This window comes from Pagrus pagrus (assembly GCF_965226575.1).
Source record: "Pagrus pagrus genome assembly, chromosome: 8".
NCBI classification, from domain to species: Eukaryota; Metazoa; Chordata; class Actinopteri; order Spariformes; family Sparidae; genus Pagrus; species Pagrus pagrus.
Window position 1 is genome coordinate 23546612 of NC_140192.1, and position 25507 is coordinate 23572118.

General features: G+C 43.7%; 1 protein-coding gene across 4 annotated transcripts in view; it reads right to left on the reverse strand.

The window, feature by feature from the left end:
- kiaa0825 (KIAA0825 ortholog) overlaps positions 1-25507 on the reverse strand; it is a 128359-nt gene that overhangs the window by 26962 nt on the left and 75890 nt on the right. The window contains exon 23 of one of the 4 annotated variants that reach the window (XM_084359048.1): positions 24684-24928. The exons of the other annotated variants lie outside the window; for them this stretch is intronic. Coding sequence (XP_084215174.1) covers positions 24856-24928 — 73 coding nt within the window. The 3' untranslated portion in view covers positions 24684-24855. Of the gene's footprint in view, positions 1-24683; positions 24929-25507 lie in introns of those variants that run through there. 4 annotated transcript variants of the gene reach the window in all.

Below are 25507 nucleotides of genomic sequence, written 5' to 3' on the forward strand. Positions count from 1 at the left end.
AGCGGAGTCGTCTGGATAAAAGGCCTGGCTCTCTACTGGGTCCTCTCTAGCCATAGATAATGGCTGCCAACGTGTCTGTATGGTCTTTTAAAGCAATCAGCACTTTCACTTTTTAGAGGAGTGAGGTTGGGGGTGGGGGTGAAGAACGGGGAGGGTGAAGGGCAGGAGGAGAAGGAGAGAAAGGGGAGGTGAAGAGGCAAACACTGAGTCAGGATTGGACGCTCACCATCATACAAACAGACGGGAAGCTGGGAAAAAAGCAAAGTCAAACATTTGGACTGAAGACAAGGGATTTTCGGAGCTGATGTACATGATTGGTATCAGGGCCAATTAAGGATTTTATTTTTAATTGATTGGTGTCTCTGCAAAAAGCTTGAACCATTTGTGAAGGTGCACCAGCTGCTACAAGCGCATAATTGTGCTCAGTGTTGGTGGGAACGCTTTACTTTTCATGTTGTTACTTTCGTTTCATAAGTTTTACAATTATCTGCATATTAGGTTGAGAGAAAATAATCATCCAATGTGCCTTCTCATCAAGTACCCGCATCAACCGCCTGACCTACACTGATATCCATGAAATTCAACACAGCAACACCGTCAAGTGCACCCTTGGAGAGGTTCTCTAGTCTGGACAGTCTGGTACTGAATCTGGGGAGGACCAGATTACAACCACTGCTCCACGGATAAACAAGTCAAATCAGCTCTCAGAGTGTTTGGCCCATTAAATGCAGCGTGTGCCATTACAACATGAATTTTCCTTCAAAGTCTGTCATCATCATCATCATCTACTGGTCTTATAGGAAGGCCAGTCTCATATCATTTTATATTTTTGATATATTATTTTAAGGCAACTGATGTTTGCACTAGGTGGCGTCATGTATTGTGTAATGCATTATTTTTTCAAAAGTAACAAGTAATGTGTAATACATGATTTTTTTGAGTAACTACCCCAACACTGATTGTGCTGCATTGAAAACACTGTGACTCATTCCTAACAATAAATAAACAGGAGCCAGGAGTAATGCACTGACGGTTTGTGGTTTGTTGTTTTACGTTTATTCAAGCAACATTTTGCAGGTGTAGCTGTTGGTTGAAAACTTCATTTGTACTTCCATGCTGGTGTGGACTGAGGCTGACCATATATAACCAAAATACTTGGTTAGGTTTTGGAAAGGCTCATTGTTTGGGTTGAAATAAGTACGTCACGTTGAGTTACATAAAAATTACATTACGTATGTGATGTGAAGTTCTGTCGTAACCAGGGGTGGGAATCACAGAGTAACTCACAAGACGACACGATAAGATACGACACGATACGATACGATATGGTACGATACAATCACCGCTTTGCGCTAATCAACACATTGCAAGACAATCATCTAATGATCACATCACGATATTTGTCTAACTCAAGAATATAAAATACCCCTAAAAAGGCAGTTGATAATTGTATCTCAAGAGGAAATATCACAATATATTGCCGTATCAATATTATGTCCCAACCCTAGACCCATCCATCCGACCAAATCCCCTCCCTATGCAGATGCTCTTTAAACTATGTTACCTGATTTCCTCCTTTGCTCCTGTCTTGAATACTACAGCCACTAGAAGTCGCTGCCAAAGTAAACATTTGTCATTTTAATCCCCCTTAAAAAAATCACCCAGTGGTGTGTTTTTTCTCGAGGAAGGGCTGCGTTTAAAGCTGACATTAAAGAAAAGCTGTGATGCAGGCTGTAGTTTCTTCATGCCAGCCTACTTAGCTGTCAAACATATCATATCTAAATTGGGCCGCTACACTAAATTAAATGTAGCCCTAGTTAAGTTTAAATGTGCAACATGAGGCTGTAATATGTAAAATATAAATATCAGATTGGGACTTGGCAGATATTCAATATTAAATGACTTTTACTGACATAACTGACAAAAACTCAAATCAGACATCTCTGCGATAGACTTGTCCTGTTAAATAAAAAAACTAATTAATGAAAGATGGCCTGTGAGTATGAAATATAGGGATACTGAAGAGTTATTCAATTCTAATAAAGACCGCCACAAGATTAAAAAGAGGAGGAAAATCTAAAAGGCAAACCGGGAAAACAGTTCTACAATCCAATTATAGCTTATAAAAGTAGGCACTGAGACGGCGACAACACTTTCTCTAGCTGCTCCAGTTGTAGTCGTACAACCGTTCAAGAGAACAATCAAAACCTCTTTATTCATTAACAGCTGATGTCCTAATAACAGTGATCACAGTTAAATGGTGGAAAAGTCTAACAATGGATCTTAGTAATAGTCAAATCAGCCCTTAAAGCAATGGAGAAATTAGCCCTCGAATATGCAATCACCACTACGGCGAGGTGATTAGTCTCTGTCTGACAGTCTGCTGTACAATCTGAGACGAACCCACACACACGAACACCACTATAGCCGACTCCAGTACACACAATATTTATAACTGGTGCGGACTGAACGTTTTGGATACTTCATGGGGTAATGCAGGTGGCCCATGCCAACAACAAGCTGACAAAAATAGATTCAACAAACAAATTCATGGCAATCATGTATAAGGTCATGGTTCTGACTTAAATGCTCAACAGAGCTTACATTGTAAAAGTTTGGTGAAGTAAACATTGTCATACTGAAGTCGAAACCTTGGCCCAAGAGTTTGCCTTGTGTATATTTTTCAAGTTCTTGACATGGCATGCACTGTAATGAGAATTTCATCATGGCCAGAGGACTGCTTTATTTTATAACTGTAAAATGAAACAAACACCACAGTACGCATACTGTAACAAAAGCAAGGCTCAAAATAAACCAATATGGGAAAATACATAGTATTTGTTTCACATCTCACATCATTCATCCTATACAACCAGCCCAGATACTGTAGATGCATTTCGTATATAGACATGTCAGTCACTAAGTTTTTCCTGAGATATAATTTACTGCGCACATCTGTTATCGGCTGCATGCTCTGACGTACCATAATAATGTCGAGCGTGGGAGAACAAGTTTCGAATGACCTCAAACATCGACTCAACTCAACACAGCCATTACGAATCAGCCTTTATTGAACTGCAGGCTGAAAATCACTCATCATTTACTCTCCCCGCACGTAGTTGGGCAATCAAATCAAAATGCGCCCTAATTTGACAGTTGTTATGAGACTGACCTCAGCATAATGTGAATAACTACCCTTTATTACGAAGAAGAATTGAGACTAATTCTACGTAGCTTGTCACATCTGATGTTGGACCTTAAGGTTTGGGGGGGAAGGGTTAGCGCCATATGCTCAGTGTATGACAGCTACATCACAGCAGTGTGACAGAAGTGTATACTCCTCATGGGATGGTGATGGGCCCAGTGTGTGTGTGTGTGTGTGTGTGTGTGTGTGTGTGTGTGTGTGAGTATCACAGATGTTGCAGTGTGAGGTCTGGTACAGATGGCTCTGGGCGTACTTGCCAGTGATCTCTTTCCAGTGAGAACAGCACCATCACACACCGCTACCTGGACTCTCTTTAGAGGATAGGAAGTGACATACTGAACACACACAGACCACCATCAGGGACACTCACACACACATAAGACAGACACACACACACACAGAACACTTTGTGCACAAACCTACCTCTTTTAAACGCATGAAATAGAAGAATTTTATGAAACTTTCAAAATTTAGCGTGCAATAGAAAAAGTCTTTCCCTTTGTCCGTAAAAATCATTAGAAGGTTTTCTTAAAATGTTAAATTCAGTTGTTTCATCTGTGTCTCCAGCCAAACTCAATTGTTTTACCATTTTCCACTTCATGCAATTAAATTTCAGACACTAAAATGTTTCACTTAATATAAGTGTGTCTCACACGATAAACACACCATTAAAGCTCATATGAGAGAAAGCAATTTTATAATTCCAATCGCTGTGACTTTAATAGATGCATCCACCATTTTTTTCTAAGCATAGGGTATTCATCGTCACTGTATGCTCTTAATTTCATTATACCCTTGATACACACATGGCCGCACACAAACAAACATGTGTACACAGGTTAGGGCAGACTCTCAAGTCACTACCACGGATCACAACCACAGCGTTTGGAAAGAGCATCTTTGTAGCATCAAATTTAAACACAGTATACAGACACAGAAGAGCACAGGTCTATGTCACTCTCTCTCTCTCTCTCTTTCTCCCCCTCTCTCTCTCAATCTTCCTCTCCCTCTGTATGTCAGTGCCTCTCCCTCTCCGTGTTTCCCTCAGTTTCTCACTGGGTAAAGGTGTCCTCTGGGGGATAGGAAAGGCCTCGGGGGATTTGTCTTAGTGCAGAGTGCCACCTTGTTGTCAAGGCTGCAATGACACATTTCTTTCAAAGCCACTCCTGACAGACGCTCCCAGAAGAGAAATGGCATTTCATAATGCATTGCAACATCAGTGCACCGCATACATAGATAGTTTCTACGATATCTATTAAGATGAAACGGGGAGGAGGTGGATTGGCCAGGGGCCAGGCAGATTATGACATAAGAGCGTAGTAGCTCAGACATGACCTCCATTACCTCATGGCATCTTATGCCAGCGGTTGGATCTCCATTTCTGACATCTATGGCTTTGACACCTGACTCTTATATCTTCAAATTTAAATTCACTATGCTGTAATAAGAGGTTTAATCCTTTTAAAAGGATGCACATAAGTCATTATGAAGTATGTATTTCTACCCTTTAACAGCACATTATCCATGTTTTGTTAACTCTAGTCTATGAACAGTATACAGTGTATACAATTCTAAAAAATGGTGCATTTTTCTAGTGAATTATCACCTGGAGCTTCTTTCTTTTTGTGTGCTAGTATAAACATTGTAAGACAGCTTACTTTTTCAAGGACATGTCAGGTGGAGATGGTGTAAAGTGGTAAATAAAATATCTGTGTTATAAAATGAATTCTTACAACTATAAAACTATAATATAACCTATACAGTCTGAAAAAAATATATACTTGTGAAATCAAAATGAAGTATATATTCATCTGGATTCCAATTAAGCCAAAAAGTCTGGAGACATAAAGAAAAATCATCACTTTGGTTCCCAGTTTAACTGCACATTATTTCTGTAAAACTATAAACTTATGTATAAACTTCTTTTATATACATATTGATGCATGGCCATGAGAACTACATTAGCCTTAGCATCCCCGCACTAAAGCTGTCCCGACAAAGAGAAAAGAGATTAAGAGAATATGTGTACAGGTGTAAGTGCATAGATGTGTTAATGGGCAAAAAGGATAATCAGAAAACCCCCGTCCTTTCGTGGGGAAGAGGGAGAGAACATAGTGTACACTGGATCAGTAATGTGTTCATTAATGTGCGAGAAACCAGGATACAGGCAGCAGGGTCCTTGTCACAGCGTTTTACTGGATGAGGAAGTTAATTAAATGAGGAAACGTGGGATGAAACGACAGAGAAACGGAGGAGAAGTCAGGAAGGACCGAGGGGTGATTGTTAACAGGACATCTGGCACAAGCTTTTTTCTCTCTGCGAGAAGGCAGAAGGGAGGGGGGGGGGGGAGAGACAGCAGCCATAAGTACTTGACCTTCCACTTGTCTGACTGGCAAACTCACACACACAAAATCAAACTCTAACAAACACACCCGCACATACAACCGCATACATATGCAAAAGTGTAGACGTTTTGTGTGTGAACAGATTCCCGGAGAGGCGGCGAAGAATTGTGTGAAGGTGAACAACATGGCCGGCGGGGTGCTGACACGTCAGAGACGCAGACCAGAGGATGAGATCACTGTCCCGCCTGTGGGCTGTAATGGCGACGGAGCATCTCTTGCATGCATACACACACACACATAAAAACAGACACTTGAAAACATAAGCAAGTATGTATGCCTGCATACACACATATTGTATGCACTTTTATATGCACACAGGATCACACACACACACACACACACACACACACACACACACACACACTGCCTCACAGTGTCTCTGGGAGTATGCAGTGAGTGCCTGTGCCTGCTGCATATGTGGCCCCATGCATAAACAATGTGCCCTGAGAGACAGTGGAGTGATACTATGGCCCTTAGCACAACTCCCATGAGCCTCTCTGCCCCCTCCATAACCACTATCCGTCTCTCTCTATCTCCCCCTCTCTCTCTCTCTCTCTCTTTCACACACTTTCACACACACACACACACACGCACACACACACACACACACTCTTTCACATTCACACAGAGGCAAATGAAGAGAAAGAATACACATAAATGAAAAAAGGAGCAAGCAGCACAGAAAGGGAGAGAGGCAGGAGGTATGCATGGAAATGTAGCACACACACTCATACATGCTTGCTGACAAGCACACTCAGAGGCATGTGGGTGCTCAGTGCATGCAGTAAAACACACAAGCGCATGCATGCATATACACACAGGCACAAACAACATAAGAAGAGCAGCCATACCTGATATCTGCTGTACATGCACATAAGGTGTATTGGAGTAACTGTACTGCTAGTGCTGGCTTATCAACATTACATACAGCAACCACAATTTCATGTTGTCAGACTGATATGATATAAGAGTGATTCAGTTTGTGGCCGCATCATTTTCTCCACACTTCCTTTACTTTTGCTGTTGTAAACATCTGGCGTCAGGTTGGTCTTTCATGAGAAAAATCCTTTCGGTGCACAGGAGGTCATGCATTTTAAATATCCGGCAGCAGCACCAGCAGTTTGATTGGAATAAACATAAGCGGAAACTGGTGGTGGTGAGAATTTGCAGCATGGCTGTAGGAAGATGAAGGAAAAAAAAGTGCCACAACCAGAAACTTTTACTTTAATAACTTCACTGGCAAAAAGTGATCTCCTCGAAATGCAAACCACCAACACACCACTGCAAAGACCATAAATGAGCAATGTTTTTGAGAATAAAAAAAAACAAAAAACTAGGACCTTTTTCAAAAAAGCACACGAGCTAAACAGAAAAAGTCACGCGTGAAATAGCAGATGTGAAAACAACAAAACCCTGCCACATGATGACACAAGTGGGCAAAAATCAGTATTTTGGCTTTCAGTTAGCCTACGACAGAATGAGGGCAACCAAGGTGAGGATGAAATATACAGAGGTAAATTAGAAATGGAAATGCAAAAGAAGAAGGAGCAGAGGAAGAGAAGAGAGGGGGAGCGACGGGAGAGAGAGACAGCGAGAGTGAGTTGGCGAAACAAAGAGGAATGTCCTCAGTATTACCAAGGAGATAATTGAGATATCCAACTCCTGACAAAATGTGCTATTTCACTGGAGCTGGGAAAAAAACAGAGAAGCAGGGGGGAGGAGGAGAGGAGGAGGAGAGATAGAAGAGAGGGATGAGGAGAGGGAGAGAGAGAGAGAGAGAGTCTAGAGGGAGGTGACAGTGGTATATGTGGCTGTGGTGTCTGTCTGACCTGATTGCAAATAAGCAAAGGAGCTCCGCCGCGGCCCAGAAGCACTTCCTCATGCACACAACACTTCTCTCTCACAAACACACACAGCCTTTCCCTTTAATAAGACTGCTTAATGGTGGATGTACACACACATGCCACAGCAGTAAAATGTGCGTGTGTGTGTGTGTGTGTGTGCGCGTGAGCATAGATACATGTAACTGGTGAGGACGAGGACAAGGAGGAGGAGAGGGTTGCTGTACTGAGACAGCAAGGAAAAACGGGGGAAGGAGAGGGAAGGAGAGGGAGGGGCAACGGTGGGTTTCCGAGACGCATTTGCAATTTAAAACACGGTTTGGTATAATGAAAATGTAAAGCAGTGGTTTTATTTTATTCAGTGTGGCAGGTTCAGATTCCCAGAGAAGCTCCACTCGAGCAATCAGTCCATTAATAATTGAATTTTGTTCAGGAGCCGTGCGTGTTTGTGTATGCGAGTATATGAGTGTGAGCATACGCGCGTGTGGCTTGTGTGCACACGTGTGCATATTATGGGTGTGTGAAAGTGCATGCGACAAACCTCTCTTCTCTTTCCAGCTGCTGACCCTAATATGAAGCAGCCAATTAGAGATCTTTATTTAATTGCTGGGTGACTCGTCCTCGCTGCACACCGCCACGCTCTGCCAACGACTGGCATTGTGGCACTGGGGCATGGCCAGGGATGCACACACACACACACACACACACACTTACATCCATGCATATGCACACACATGCACACACGTACACACACGCTCATAGACACGTGTGTGCACTAATGCAAGAATTTCCTTGATGATAATTCCCAGAGGAAAATGCCTTACTGTAGCTGGACTATTTTGGGTCCTACAGTAGAAAACAATATAATTTTACTTATATATAAGCGATCAAGATCACAATACCTGTGCACTAACCCTCACACTGTGCATTGGATTTAACCATGCACACCAGTTTCCTCTTCTTTTAGCCCTGACTTGTCCTTCATCTCTCTCCCCTCACTGAATGCTCCCCCTCTCTCTCCCTCTCTAGGCCCTAAAACTTCCATCCATCCCTCCTCTCTGCCCTAAATCGGGTCTCTCTCCTCTCCTCTCCTCTCCTCTCCCTCCCTCCTCCATCTCTCTCCCTCCATCTCTCTCTCCCTCCCTCTCCCTGGCTGTCAGACAGTATCAGATCAGTAGTTAGATCCATGGCCGAGGCCACGCCGGCCTCTCCGCTCTCAGCACTCTACCACAACACATCATTACAGCTGACAGCAGGACTTCACAATGCACCGTACCATACACACACACACACGCAAGTGTGCGTACACACGTACAGTCATGTTTATGTGCATGCTCTTATTCGCTGGGTCTCTCTCGCACACAAATAGACACACACTGTTACAAAGTGTGAGGGTTTCTACACATTTGATAACAATCCTGCTGTAAAGATTGTACAACTTTTTGTGCGTGTTGCATATTCTCTAACACGGCCGTTTTTTTTATTGCGCAAATAGTTTTTTACGGATCGCTTGGTCGGGTTTCATAAAACACAGAGATTTAACATGGGGGGGGGGGGAGAGATGAGGGATACCACTTTCAAAACCAACAGCAGCAATATGCCAGGGCTGGCGGGAAGAGTTAGCCTCTGTATAACACTTCCAAAGAGAGGGATAGTCCCTCTTACAAGCCGTTAGGGCCGACTGGTAAGTGTGTATCTGTATGTGTATGCGTGCGTGGGTGGGTATTTTTTTAAGCCAGGCTTGGGACTTTAGAGCTCCTGCTAAAGGGAGGTATGCACACACACACTCACACACAACACTTGAGAATACACCTGAGAATACACACAATCACCATGTAGAACAACAAATCTAACACTTCGCCCACTTTGATCGGCTACCCGCAAACAAGGCAGTGGCGGGTGGGGGTGGGGGGGGGGAGTAAGGGGGTTGGGCTGGGGGGCTTGGTGGAGTGAGTGGATATGGGAGGGGAGTTACTGAAAAGATTTGGGATACGGTGCCCGAAAAAAAAGTGCCCACTTCCCTCCCCTCTGGTAAGATGACAGAGAGGAGAGGAGAGGGAAAAACAAAACACACTAATCTTCTGGCTTCGCAGGAAGCCACAAAGCATCATTTACACAGCGGAGTTAACAGGAGAGCACCAGGCTTCCTGATTTGCAGCGAGCAGCCTTGTTCTAGATAGAGATATTCAGACTGTCAGTATAAACTGCTTCTGTTTTCGTTTTGCATTTATTTCAATGCCAGACTCAGGGCATAAATTTTTCATCACCTGCTAAGCTATGAATAAAAGATTAAAAAAGGAACTGAGAGGGGAGCGGAGGGGAGGGAGGGAGGGACATAGAGAGAGAAAGAGAAAGAGAAGGAGAGAGAGAGGGAGAAGAAGAAGAAGGAGAGATACAAAAAAAGTCTAACAGATGTGGCGCATGCGGTGCAACGTGCAAGCACTGTGTGCATAGTGAGAAGGTCTCCCTCTCCTCTTCTTCTTTGCCCCTGCCTGCCCAACTCCCCCAACTATCCCCCCCCCCCACACCACTATCCCAATATACCTCTAGGAGGAGAGCAGTGGCTGCGGTGCAGGGTAAAGATGCTATAATGAGCGGGAGGCAGAGGAGCATCTCACCTTGGCTTTTTATAGGATTACCTGAGAGGTGAACTCTCTGCTCTGTGAGAGGATTCATCAGTACATCCCCTCTCTCTCCCTCCCTCAACCTCTATCTCGCTCGCTCTTTTCTCTCTCTATGCCCTCAGCGGTCTTTGACAGGCAGGGCGAGAGTGAGATGTCGAAGAGCTGCTGGAAAATTCTCTGCAATACAGAGCTGACAGGTTCAGGTGTGGGTTAAAGAAGGGAGAGAAAGAGAGGGATGGAGGGAAGGACGAGGAAATGCGAGGATAGGGGAGGAATGCATCTTGCTCTCCGACTCCAATTCTCTCTCTCTCTCGCTCTCTTTCTGTTGAGTTTATGAAGCTGTACATTCTGGCTCACATGGACTATGACTGTTAAATCCGTATATACCTCACATCATTACCTCCTCTCCGCCCAGCAGAGTCATACGATGACAGTATGCCACCTTTATTATGAGGAGTGCTGGTGTCACTTGCATACTCAATGAAAATCATCAATTTTAGTTACAGATAGCAGGAGTATGGGTAAGGGAGTTGCCGATTTTAGTGTGTGACCCTGTTTAGATGTGGGATGTTCTGGAAGCCAAATGTTGCACACTGTAAAAAGCATGAGGAATATTTTTCCCCCCAGAATTCACAGACACTCCTGGACTCACAGATAACAGGTCCTCTTAGTTATTGTGGGCAGAAAAATGTATTGCCCACACACACACACACACACACACACACAGAGTCATGCACACATACACGCTTACACTAATTGACCCGATCAACAGGGTGTACTCTAAGGAGACAGGTACATGGAGGCAATGCTGTACACAATAACACACAGTCTACATCATGTCAGGCAGTGTGTGTGTGTGTCTGTGCACGTGTGTGTGCGTGTGTGTGTGCGCGTGTGTGTAGTGGGTACTCAGGTCTGCAGGGAATAAGTGTGATCCACACTCAAGATACCTGATCAAAATAACCACTTATATAGATGAGCAGTCGCAGCACACCCACTCAGCACAGCATCCCTACAGTTGTACATATATACATACATAAGTACACAGATGCAGCCACATGACCTTGTCTCAACACGTAAAAAATTAATGCAAGACTCTCCTGAAATATATACATTATACTGACACGGAGAAAAAGAACACCCACCAGCCACGTGTACTTGCAAACACACATACGAGCATGCAGGCATGCATGTGTGTTTGTGACCTATGCACAAACACGTGTGCATGCACTAGTATATATTTATATAAATATATATATATATATATATATATATATATGTATGTATAAAGCCAGAAGGTTGTAGTGTATGTATGTGCCGGGTGAAATTCATCTCTGGTTAGAGTAGAGGTAATATATCCCACTAGGACCTGTGTTCCTCGTAGCAATTTAAAATAATTATTGTGAGACCTGATGCTAGACGTCAGCCCCAGCCTTCTGCATCTAAATGAGGCTCTCTTTCTATGTGTGTGTGTGCATGTGTGTTTGCCTGCACTTTAGTGTTAGCTACTGGAAAGCATGTCGGGGACCGTCCAAACTGCCCCAAAGCATTCTGCTGTGGTAATGCTTCATGCAAGAAGGCTGAGTGTGATATTTTAGGTCAAACAACTGAAGAGCAGTCTTATATCTCATGATGACTTTTAGAGTTGTAATTGTGAAGATATAAAACGGAAGTGGAAATACTAAAAACTGTGCTGCACAGCCATTGATTAGAGTTTCACCACCACAATGTGGTGAAAAAGTGTTATTTTTATCTGTAGAGAAAGATTTAGTAAGCCGACTGTGTGAAAGTTGAATAAAAGCTGTAAGTTTAGGTTGTCTAACATGGTGCCAGTTTGCCCTTACACCTCCTACTCTTTCACCTCCTGCCGTTTCCTCATATCACCACCTACTCACCACTTTTCTATCTCACCTCCTTTTCGTTGAATCCCCACTGCGACTCTCCCTGTCACGGCATCTTCCTGCCCCATGTTGCCCTCCCTCTGTTCTTCATCATCTCATCTGAATCGGACTATTTCTCATCCTCCTTTACCACGATGCTGGGCAAAACACTCTGAGCCTCCACGACAACTCCATCTCCTCTCAGTCAGGGATAAGGGTGAAGGCCATGCCAGGAGGAGCTGGCATCAACCTGTCACCCCACCATTCCCGCTTCCTCCTTCTGTCAGCCTGCTTAATCAAATTACCCCCTCACCCATGCACACACAAGCCCATTTCTCAATCTATGCCTATCCTAAACCTTGCACCCTTTGCTCTTTTGATCTACCAGCTCCCCACAGAATGTGTGAGAAAAAAAACATACAGTCGCAGTCCAACTGGCAAAGAGAACGTGTGCATTTACATGCCTTTTTTTGTGTTTGTGTGTCTGGGCGACTTTGCTCGCGTCTGCATGCTTGTGCATGCGAACAGTACATCACAGCATACTGTAACGACGGCTGAGGCTGCTGTTTCATCTTAATTAAATTTCCCTCCTCTTTTCTGCTTCCTTCCTGTGTGCCCGCTTGCCCACGCTCCAAATGTCAACAGGATTTGGGCACATGGAGTGGCATCTGGTGCCACATCACCCAACGCACATGGATACAAAAAACCTCACAGCACGGCGAGTTAACCTGGAGCGCCGCCAAGCCAGCAGCTACGCGCTAGCTAAGTGCCACAGCGCCAGTCAAGTGCCCGTTCGGCTGCGCGCCCACCTGCATCACTGTGTCGCTCACACACGTACACACACTGGCACTTTCAACCCCCAATGGCACAAGGCGATGACAAGGAGACAGAAGGGCCTCGCCTTGCTGGGCTGCTCCCTGCCCCCAGCACATACTGTACAGCTCCCTACCTAACCCCAGAGCCATACTGTATCTCCATACCCTCACTGGCAGTCTGTTAGCGTGGGCTACGCACAAACTGGGAGTGTGTTATCTTGTTACAGTGTGGCATATCCCTCGTACCTCTCCTCAAAAGCCAACCAAACACGTTCATATTTGGAACATGAATGTGGGCATGCAGATACACATTCCCACAACCAGAGGTGGAAAGTAAAAAAGTACAAAAAACTTGTTAAAAACACTGTATTTTAGTAGATTTTTCCAGTACCTGTACTTTTAACTTTTACCTTTTACTCCCTACATTTTACCACAAGTATCTGTACTTTCTACTCCTTATAAAACAGGCTTTTTACATTATTAGAATTATCAATTATTTTTATTTTGCATCATTGCACGCTGCCTTCCCCACATAACAAGACTTCATTTCAACCTATCGCGACCTAAAAGACGTAACAAGACAGAAACAGAAAGAGTGGGACACTCACACACGAGAAAAGGCGTGTTAGTGTTTTGTATCCTAGATTTGCTCTGCTTGGGACGCTTTACCAACCCAAAATATCAATATTTTACATCCTGGGATGATGAGATTTAACAATTAACTATATTTCTGGTGTGTTTATGGACAACTTGGACAAATCCTATTGATTCTACCTTTAAGTTGAATAGTCTTTGAATTATATCAAAGGGGCTCCATGTAACAATTTGCAGCAATCTACAGGTATTAATCACTTTTTATTGGCTATATGAGGATTAGAACGTGGCCTGAAAAATGAGACCTTCCTCGTTGTTCTCGGTTGTCTACACAAGCCTGTGGATGATTTGTTGAAGTTGTTGTAATCCTGCTGGACTGTGGATTTCATTGTGAAGGACTCGGGTGGGATTTTCTGTGACAGTCCATAGGATGTGACTTTATGCACTCCAGCTACTTTATGAGTCAGTTAACATGAACTAACAACCGGCTTCCAAGACAACACATAAGTTCCACAGAGCCCCATTAATATGACATGAGTTTCAGTAAGCTTTGCACAGAAATGGCAGGTGGAAAAGTCCTTCAGAGGGATACTTTTTACTTTTATACTTTGAGTACACTTCAGAGTCTGTACTTCTTACTTTTGCTTGAATAAAGAAGTTGAATCGGTCCTTCTTCTTTTACCAGATTCTATTTCTTACACAAGTAGCTGTACTTCTACTTGAGTAAAGAATGTGTGCTTTGCCACCTACCACCTGCCCACTACAACATTAACATTAAAATATACTCATAGAAATGATGAATTCAAATCACCACATACATATAAACACTAACCCAAAGCAGCTCTTCTTTGATATCGTTCAGCTGTCTTAGACTGTACCATTAGAGACTGGGGTCTGGCCTCCCAAACACACGTTTTCCTCTCAGCTATTACTCGCTACCCAAGGTTAAGTACAGATTGGCTATTTTTCCAGAAAACAGTCAAAGACACACGACCCTGCACGCACAGACACACAGACAGACACACACACACAAAGACACACATCCCCTCCCAGGCAAACTTTCTATTCCATGTGAAATACAAGGTGCTGCTTAAATCCATGTGCGGCAAAGAAAGATCATGTATGTGTAAAAGGTGTGAAAAAAGAGGAATGAAAAAAGGTAATTGACAAACGTGACCCTGAGTTCAGCCTCTGCCAGTGAGGTAGAGTTGAAGGAGAGGAGAGGAGAGGAGAGGAGATATCAACCACAAGCAGAAGAAGAAAAGAAGGAGAAAAAAATGGAAAAGACTCGGTGAGCAACATTCACATTGTCTTTTAAAAACACCACTGCACAAGATTTAATTCAGGGGCCCCTTTTCCCTTCACCTCCCAGACTTTCCTCAGCTTGCCTCCATGCAGATTAGAGTTGACTCTCAATTACAGTCCATCTCCGAGTGCAGATGACAGTGTGAAGCGGGCCCAAATAAAACACATCAGGCTTTTCAAATAGGCTGGTTCAGGACCACTGAGCAGCCAATAGTGCCAGCCAGCTAGCCAGCCGGCCAACTCTATATACGTCCATGGCAGTGAAAAGAGCTCAAGGAAGCTCGAAAGCTAGCCATGCAGCCTGAGCCTAACATATGTTCTATTCCAATCTGTGTCACTCTTCATTTGCCTGTTCCTCTTCCTTGGTCTCTCATTTTCTCTTTCCTGTGTCTGCATTTGTCCTAATGATATAGCCACTGTCTCTCTTTTTCTCTTCATCCTTTCCCCTCTGTGATTTGGAAATGCTTACAGTAACTGGCTCTTAAACAGCAATAAAGTTGGATTTTTGAATCAAGGATACAGGTGTGACCGCTTTTCTGACCAGCTACGTTGTCATCTATCTTTTACAGGGCAAGAGACACATTTAGGAAAAGGAGGATGAGAGTGAATATAAAAATCCCAGTCAATTTTTAAATTTCGACTGCCCTACCTTGGCTCAGTTTCGGAGCAGTGCGCATACAAAAAACAGACACAAACAGGCAGACTGAGACAGACAGAAACGCTGTCTTGGTAGCTCAAAGGCTTGGGCTAAACGGAAAATCTATTTGGCTTGTTTGCGGAGGAGATGCCCCATGCTATTTGTTTGGTGCTTGTCTTTCTATTGAGTCAGATAATCACAGGCTGATTATTCAATGTAGGAGAATACACACACTCTTATAGTGCCTGCCTGTTCAGATCTAAAAACATAAAAAGCAACAGCGAAAGCTTTCCATCTACACACGAAGCTGCACACTGTACGTTAACTGTAGTAGACACACATCTCACTTGTGTGTGTTTTCAAGTGCACAAAGAGTATTGTTGGGATAGTAGATGGGTAGTAGCGGTGGTGTGAGCGTGTACTGGTATACATGTGCAGGTGTCTATGTTTGTGAACCTTCTGTAAGAGACCCACTCGGTGTGTGGCCTCCACTTAAGTGGGTATGTCTGCCTGGATCTGCGTAGCCGCTCATACACCAAAGGGAGATAAAGCAACTGCCGCTGTGCCAGCTTAGTGTAGGCAGGACAGGCTGAGGGGTAAGAAGGAGTTCATTATGAGATTTCAAGGCACCTGAAGTTCATTTGTCTCCCTAAAGCATCAAAACAGGATAATAAGGACAGGGGAGGAGGGAAATGGCAACAGCGAGCCACATCTTTGTTTTTCCTCGCTTTAACAGTTCTCCCCTTTAAAAACTAAAGTCCTTTCATCCTTATCTGCGACTTGTCTCTAGATTTCAGCATGAAAAACTTCTTAATGCACTCCAGCGCCAAGGTTTACGCAGGGTAAACCTGAGTCCTATCGCAACGCAGTACAGATAACTAAAGTAAAATTACTCCAGAGAAAGTAGTTTCATTGGCTACTTCTGTTTTCTTTAACAGTATAAACCCCTTTGCACCCACAGTACAGTTGTTTTTTGGGGGGATTTTAAAAAAAAAATCCATTATATAAAACATTGCACACAGAAACCTTGAGAAACTGATGCGTTTATTTAAAAATTCACAATATGGGACAAACATTAGTCATCAAACAGTGAAGTTAAAGAAAAGTAAAAGTTGAATACTTAATCAATACAATCCTGAAATAAGAGCAAGGAGAGTTTCACTTGCTGATAAAGGAGCTGCAGAATTATCTCGATTGTTTCAGGATGTCAGTGGTCCACTTCAATATACTGGAACCACACAGTACAATGAAGGCCACTGTGAACAAGTTGGTTCTAAACAGCAGCTATCAGACAAAATCATGTTCAATTATTTCCTGTTACAGTTACACACACATGTATGGTGACATAATTTCATTTAAACCAATGTCCCACAGCATCCTAAAAATTCTTGTTTTGAGAAAGAAAGAAATATACAGATAAAAATAAGTAACAGGTGCACAGATTTGACCTGGACCTGAAAATTTGCCACTGTGTGCATTTAGCCATTGAATCATTAATTGGATTTAATTGTCATTTAGTTCCTGTTCCTGGCTTCCCTCACTCAGTGTACTTTTGTATCCGTGTGCGCACTCTTGCCCCCGCCTTGCACACGGCCGGTGCTAAGGCTAATAAATATGCTCTTATAATCCTGCTGCTGGTGTCATCCAAGTGTCACTCCTAGACATAAGGCAGGGTGACAGTGGGGCGCCCCTTGCAGTGTGTGAGTGTGTGCTTAATTTGACTTTGCATGGATGAATGCGTGGTTGTGAGTTTTAAGCTGTGTGCATGTGAGTGTATGTGTTTATGTGCGCGTGTGTGAGTCCTGTATTGTGTGGCATGGTCCTGATTAAGACGCACTCCTCTCTGGTGTGGTGGGACACCTGGTCTTAGTGGGAAAACGGGCTGCGGGCCACCAGGGCAAGAGGGTAGGGAGAGAGAGAGGCAGGAGGAGGCGGGAGGGAGGCAAGGTGAGCTACAGGGAAACACTGTCGTCCACTTCCGCACCAAAAGGACTTTTAATTTAGCTATGGTCAGATTAGACTGAGGCACATGGCATAGGTGGAGAGACATGTTGCTGCCAAGCTATTAGGTAACCCAGAGTGGGCAAGGTGACAACACACGAATAGATATACTGTATGAACACGCATACACACACACCCACAGACTTGCAGGTCTCCTATGAGATCATAGGACAAGAAAAACAACGATGTGTGGATCAGGAGAAGTTGAATCCAAGTGGTGCCGTACAGCATACAGCGTCACCAAACATCAACTGCATGATGAAATGGCAGTGAATATGGTGTGGAATGGTGTGAAGGAGTTGTTGTTGAGGAGTTATTAACTTGTACACAAACTGAGATGTTTGGTTGTGTCTTGTATTTCCATGAGTGCTCACCACCCAGAGTGCATTGCATGAAATAAATCATGCATCACAAGAAACATCCTTCTGCCGTGACAAAATAGGAGAATAAAATTAATTTTAATTAAGAGTGCGCGGTAAAAGTGGGATGTCAAGCCGATAAGATGATATTCTTAGGTTTGTGATGCCAACGGGTGACTGATTTTTTAAAAGGACCTTCTCTCGCCCTCACTCAAACAAGTCTCAAAGCAAAGTGCTCCCTGACTGTACAAGTTATTTTATTGAGTGACCTGTTACTGAAATGGTTTAAGTGAATTCAAGTTCCCTCTGATAAGCATTCATGCAGTTTATACTGGTATCCGGGACACTTATTGTGAAAGGTTAAAAAGGAGTCTGTCCGTAAAAAGTTAGCCGTCCTGGTTTTGACAACTGAGATTCTGGGAAACGTTACTTTCCCAAAAGAAAACAGGTGCAACAGATCACAACGCATCCTATCATCAACTTGAGTGATGTCCGTGTCTCTGCTCCGCTCTGTGTCTGTGTGGACTCCCGCTGCTGAAATGGTTTAAGTGAATTCAAGTTCCCTCTGATAAGCATTCATGCAGTTTATACTGGTATCCGGGACACTTATTGTGAAAGGTTAAAAAGGAGTCTGTCCGTAAAAAGTTAGCCGTCCTGGTTTTGACAACTGAGATTCTGGGAAACGTTACTTTCCCAAAAGAAAACAGGTGCAACAGATCACAACGCATCCTATCGTCAACTTGAGTGATGTCCGTGTCTCTGCTCCGCTCTGTGTCTGTGTGGACTCCCGCTGCTTTCTGCGTTTAGATGGGAAAATATATGTGCATATATTGGTATCCGCATCGGCAATAAGCCAAAATGACTTGGAACATATCACCATATCGGATATTTGAAAAAAATCTATTATCATGTATCCCTAATATTTATGGCTACAGAGGACAGTAACACAAGCTCCACTACTTGCTTTGTTCGTTGAAATGTGAACACCATATTGTGTCACCAATGTGTCTTTTCAACGCTGCTAGCCATGCAGCTTTGTATAAAGGCGCCACTCACTCTTTTCTGACTCGTGTAAAATCAAGAAGAATGGTGAAAGATTGAGGAGAATCTGTGTCTGCATCTGTGCCTCCACTCATAATAATAATAATTTGTCTAAGATAACCAACACAAGGCCTTAACATAACAGCTGTAACCTTGCCATCAACTGTTAGCAGACTTGTTAGTGTGCACAGGAACAAGCTGCAAACTAGGAGTCTACTGGACAACTGTGATACATGATAATGGCTGCGGACAGTGTGAAATAGAGATCAGGCCGGGACACCAGTATAGACAGAGCGCATGAGGTTCAGTGTAGATGCATACACTAAAGCACACTCACACACACTCACACATACACACATCACATCTAGTAAACATAAAAAAAGCCCGAGGCAGCTTGCAAGAATGAAGTAACAAAGCTAAGCAGGAATGGCAGTTTTCTTGGTGTCTGCTTAGACTTAAAGTAATTGCCGCATGTCTGTCATTGCCGATGAAGGCGAAGAAAATGTCTTCCTCAGCTGCTCCCCTGCCTGTTTTGTTCGCTGCACTTGTGTAAAGTGGGAGAAAATAAGTGTCATTCAATGAATGCAGCTATTCTTCCCATGACAGCTTCATATCTGCGAGTTGGGGGGAGGCCACCCCAAAATCCTCCTTCCTGCTGGTAACGCCTTTGACAGGGTGTTAAAAAAAAGGCCCCACCTCTTTGTCCAAGCATGGGTAAGCACACACACATATATTGACACGCACACACACCTACGCCCCACTCTAATAAGTTTTTACACACCCACTTAACAATGCGTAAGGACTAACATTCACACACACGCACAAGGACAAATGCAGAGGGAGCAGTGAAGGGTGTCTGTGCTGAGTGAATGGATGCCCTTTTTAACCCTGCTCAGCAAGTGTCCCTGTGTTAATACAGCTGATCAGATGGCTGAAAGAGAGCCGGAGAGAGAAAGACAGGAACAGAGGTGCTGCTGAAGAGTCGAGAGCAGAGCAGAAGGACTTTCCTATATTCTTACGACCATACCTGTCTGTCTGTCAATCTATCTGACCCTGTGTCACATTTAGTCTAAAGCTCCTTCGCCCGCACTTTTATATGCAGCAGGCAAATGGGTCAGTTGCCATGGTAACAACCAAGAGGCCAGGGATCTTCTAGTCTATTAAGAAAAGTGGGGGAAATCATCGTCCCCCCCAACCTCACATATACACTCATTTAACTGAACAGTGTACTCAAAAAGAGGGAGATGGGAGGCACTGGGTGGGACAGGGGATGATCATGATAACACATAGTACACTATGTGTTTATTATTGTAACCATGAGGAGTCATTTTAACCCAAACCATGATCTCTCCCTAAAGCTATCCAAGTTGATTGGAGCTAAACTTTTGTAGCATCAATCTGACTTATTTTTCAACAGTTTTGAAAATCAAGGTCGACCTCAGATGTATTTTTTTTTACGTCATTTTCATCTGGAGGACTTCTTGTATAAATCTGTCCATTATAAAATAGCAGTGCAACATAAAATATTAACTTAACAAGTCCAGTGCTGAAAGTCACTTGTCATGACAACACAGATGAGGGTGAGATGGAGAACTCATTACCTCTTCAAAAGTGTTTTTACGTATCTCATCTAAACCCAAATTTGTCCTTAAAAACCTCAAATTTACACCCATTCCTTTCAAATTACTTTTTACAACTGTCGACATTGTCTCTTATAATCTGGGACACACGTTTTGACCTATTCTGTATATCTAATTCAAAAAATAGGAAGACATTTGCTGATTGATTTAATGATATCATTTTTTTTTTTTTGGGGGGGGGGGGGGCATACAAATTAGACCTGCAAAAGTGTTAACTTCTGGCCAGAATATACCTATACCTTTAAGGATACCTTAAGGTTGTGACCTTTTGGACTTTCGAGAGCCCTCAGCCCACCTGACCGCTGGCTTTCCTGTACTTCAGAGATAGCCACACTGATGGTGCACTGCACTCCCATTGATATCTCAATGAGGGAAATATAAGTATGATGTACTGAGATGATGAGTTTTTGAGTATTTTCCACTAATCCATAACTCATAGTACATTATTAAATGTGAAAAAAATAACAATCCATACAGGTTAATATGCACAAAACTTGGCTACAACACGTTTCCAAACGTGTCAGCCCTGTTCGTTGAAGCAGAGCCTGCCAAATCAAAACTGGGAAGCAGTCATGACTGGTTTTTGACATTACCTGAGAATATTGTACATTGTTCAATGTTCAATGGCAGAGAGAGAGAGAGAGAGAGAGAGTGAGAGAGAGAGAGCGAGAGAGAGAGAGACCCTGCGGCTCACAACCTGACGTGTATGTTACACTCTATTAAATTAGCATGAGTCCAATATTAAAATAATAACATTTACCTCCACAATAAATGCTGTGGGTTCCAGAATCAATACCTTTACACTCTAATGCCAAAGTATCATTACAAATAATAAGAACAAAGTTGTTGCATTATATTGAGCATTAAAAAAAAGAGAACTCAGAAGGGCATGCAAGTAGTATAGATTAAATAATTTCATTTGAAATGTCACAGATTCCCATAAGAGTTAATAGAGTTACATTGTTAATCTGTTTTTTTTTTTTTTTTTTGGAAGGGGGGGGGGTGATGACAAAGAAAAGCAAAAGGCAACACTGTGATAATGATAATGTTGTGAAAAAGAAAAAGGCAAAACATTTGCACACAAGTGCTCTCCCATTCACATAATGCCACTGGGAAATGTGCGTGTTCTTATACAAGTTTTAGGACTGAAAAGAAACCCAAGGCAAACTTGCTAAGTAAAGGTTTACCTTGTGCCTAATTGCTCGATTGAAGCATCTTTCATAAGGACAATCACAGTAACTGAAGCACTAAGGACTTATATCCCTCTGCATCTGCCGAGCAAGTCTGTTTGTGTATACTCCAAATAAACTAACTACTCGATACATCGGATCAGATGGAGAAAATCATTGATTGAAGCGCACAGATGTATTAGTGAAATAAAAAGGACCTATAATGTTGAAGTGGAGTGATGATTGTATCATCTTTGAGTTGACAGAGTTGAGTCTAAAGGCGAGAACAGAATGATAGGGAACTATACAGCTGAATTGTGAAGGCCCCTGTCTTGCTGTCTATGGCCTTATTGGATGAGCTACTCTCAAGGTACTCAGTCTCCATTCAGAGCATGAATCAATGGCTCCTGATTAGATTTCGGTGGGTTACTATGCTGTTTTTGTTTGTTGTGACATCTTCCCTCGCTTTGTGAGGTCTTCGTGCTCTTGCCTGACAAAGGCGCCACCTCCTCCGATGGAGGAAGAGAGAAATGGGGAGACAGGAACTGGGGGAGGGGGATCACTGAGAGGGACCGTCAAGGCTGTTTCTTGTCGTTCCTTGTTGTGTTGCGTTCCGCCGTGCTGTTCTTTGCGGGCATAAATGTAAGCATTTATGCTTTCATGTCTCAGTCTTTGCAGTCGTGGAGCACAAATATGTATCAGCAGAGAGTGTGTATGTCTGCCCTATGATGAAACCTGATTAATTTTTTTCCCTGTATGTCTATTCTGGGTTTTTCTGCTACTATCAAGTTCCTATTTTGCTCATGCCACTCGGCTCTATTCAGCAACTCGGCTCTATTCAGCAGGGGAATTGGGAAATGAAAGAAGAACATGACGGAAAAGAAAGACAGAATCTACTGGTGATGAAGTCTCCAAAGTTTCCAAGAATTCATTATGCTAGAAAATGCAAGTCAAGATGACATCCTGTCCTGTGTTTGATAGCCTCTTCAAATGATGGAAGTCCGAGCTGGAATCTAAGTTGAATGAAAGCAGCTCATCACTAGCCTCACACTTTCCCTGCATGAGTCACATGTAAAACTACTATGCTGCTCAGTATATATTATACTGCAATAACCTCAGTAAAGGAAATTTACAGTTTGAAATGTTTACCAGGCACTGTTTGAGAGGACATATCCCGCTGCATTTCAGCCCAGCCAAGGCCGAGCCTAACAGCCATCACAAGTAAACTGCCTATGTGATAAGGGGCTGAAAGAATCCGATAAGCTCTATATCTAAACAGGGCCGAAGCATCTGCCTTAATAATAAATGTGCCATGCTAAAAGGTTACTTGAACTGCCGAATTCAAATTTAATTGAGGCTGTGTGTTGAATAATTAATCTTTTTCCCAGGGAACACAAGGCGCACCGGACAAGCCAATGCTGAGAGCCCAGAGAGACACAGGGAGAGAAAGAGAGGGAGAGAAAACAGAGGCAAAGATGGAGGGAGCACAGCGAGGAGAGCTGTGCCAGCCCACGCCACCATCCCATGAACCCTGCCAGAGCGCGACCCACTATACAACACAGTCAGGGCATGATGTCATCCGCCACATCATCACCCTGGTAACCAGCCTACGTGCGCGTGTTTGTGTGCAGAAGGGAATAAAGAAATCAACCTTTCAACAACTGAACACAAATAGGAGAGTGTGAAAAAGGGCAAAGCCAAAAAAAAAAAAAAAAGAAAAAGGAGGAAGGAATCAAAGCACGAGCAGGAAAAAAGCACCGTGAGATGATGGTTGGGATTTTTGTTGTTATTATTGTTGTTGGGTTACAAAGCCAATATAAAGAGGAGCGTTTAACGTCTGTCTTTAATGTTTGTATCAGTTTGCCCCCCTCTCGTTCTCCTCCTCCTTCTCTCCTTCCTCTGTAGGTATTTCAGTTGGAGGCGTCTCCTTAGATCTGTGCCTTTTAATGCTGACTGCCGCAAATCTTTTGAGGCCGACTACAAAAGCAAGCTGGCAGTAAACTTTTTCCCCTGAAGGAGAAAGAGAGAAGAGTGCTGTTTGGGATAGCTCCACTCTGGGGAATCTCCTTCCCGACACGGGTTGATCTGAGGATGCCACTGCCCGTCCTGGCCCGACTGCCCCCCCCCCCACACACACGCGCGCGCACACACACATCCACACACGCGCACACACGCACACCTGCAACACTATAAGAGCTTGTGTGGGTTTGGCGTTACTACATGTCGACTGTTTTCCTTTGGTCCGTGTAGATGAGTAAGCTTTTATGTATTCTTGTTGAATGTTTATGATGTGCCTTGCTGCATGCAGTACAGCACATTGCATATGTAAACACAATATTGTGTGTAATCATAGTCGTTTTATTGCAACAGAGCTGTCAGGCTGCACAGCCGTCTGCCCCAGCAGCAGCAGCAGCAGCAGCAGCAGCAGCGGTCCTGGTTTTCTAGGTTTTTTCCCCCTCTCTCTCTCTCTCTTTCTCTCTTCCTCCCATCAGCCCTCTCTTGGTATAAGGCACCTCCCCTCCATTGTTGATCTGACTCTGGGCTCTACATTGCTGAGGTGGCGGATTGTGGCGGAGAGATGCCTCTGTCAGGAACGTGCTTATCCTCTCGCTCTAGCCACCCTCTTATACATAAAATATCAAACATCTGAGGGACAATATGCTGACCTGCTGTGACCTCCACACATGCGTACGCACACAAAAGGGACACACTCACCCACGCGCACGCAGGTGCACGCGAACACACACACACACGCGCAACAGAAAGCAGAGACACACACACATGCGCGTGCACAGTTGAATGCTGGCATACAGTGACACACACACACACACACACACAATCGCTCAGAGAGCTCAAGTCGGCTCACATCCCCCACTCGTACGTGCCTTGACTTTTTTCCATCAGCACCGCATCCCTCAGATGATGTATTTGCGACATCTGGCGGCGCTTGCTATATTCATGGGCACCGAGACAACGAGTGTAGGAGGGAGAGAGAGAGAGAGAGTGAGAGAGAAAGAGCCATGGTTGGCTGAGATGGCAGAGCGACTGAGGGAAGGCAAGACAAAAAAAGAGCGAGGGAAAGGACCCCTAATCAGGGGGACATAGACGGACGGATTCATTGGCAAATTTACTGAGTCGTTCACCGTAAAGCCGCAAGCACCTCGAAATTCCACAGCAAAAGGCTTGGGTACCCCCTAGTGGGCGCCCAGCGGCAATCTGGCCCTTTTGGCGTTGTGGGGGTGTGGCAGTGCTGCGGTGGGCTGCCATGAATCCATAGGGGTCAGAGGTCAGCTGTCTTGAGTTGCAGTGACATCATGACAATGGGACACTTCTAGAGCCTCAGAAACACAAGCTGATCCATTCTGCTGAGGCGAAGGCACCAGGCCCCTCTTTTCCCACACATTCACACCCTCTGCCAGACAGGGAGAGAGGGAGCGAGAGAGAGAGAGAGAGAGAGAGAGAGCGCAGAGGGGTGAATGTGTAGGCCTCACCCCCAGAACCCCCACCCTCCCACCCCCATCTCTCTTTCTTTCTCTCCCTCTCTTTCTTTCAGAGGCTAGATTAAAAGAGATGGCTTAATTCTGTCTAATTATCTACCCTTACCCTCTCCCTGCGTCCTCCCCCTTCTTTTTTTTTTTCCCTCTCCCTATATCACAGTGTGTGGATACTAATTAGCTGATGTGAATTGTATCTACTATACAAATAGACTATGCAATTATGTGAAAAAATTATATTCCCGTCTTTTAAAACATTACACATTTGTGCCACCAGTGTGAACTTTATTATGTTCCTTTTTCCCTACAGAGGCAGTACAGAAATTATCCAGTAACTGTCTTTGCGGTGGACCCGTCAACACTATGATACCATGACTGATGATATTCATCACACATTATCAAATTGCTCAGATAATTGCGAGACATAAGGGGAAAGCCTGGAGTAAATGCCCCTAAACACTGCACGGCACTGTCGACTAAACATACAACATTACCGC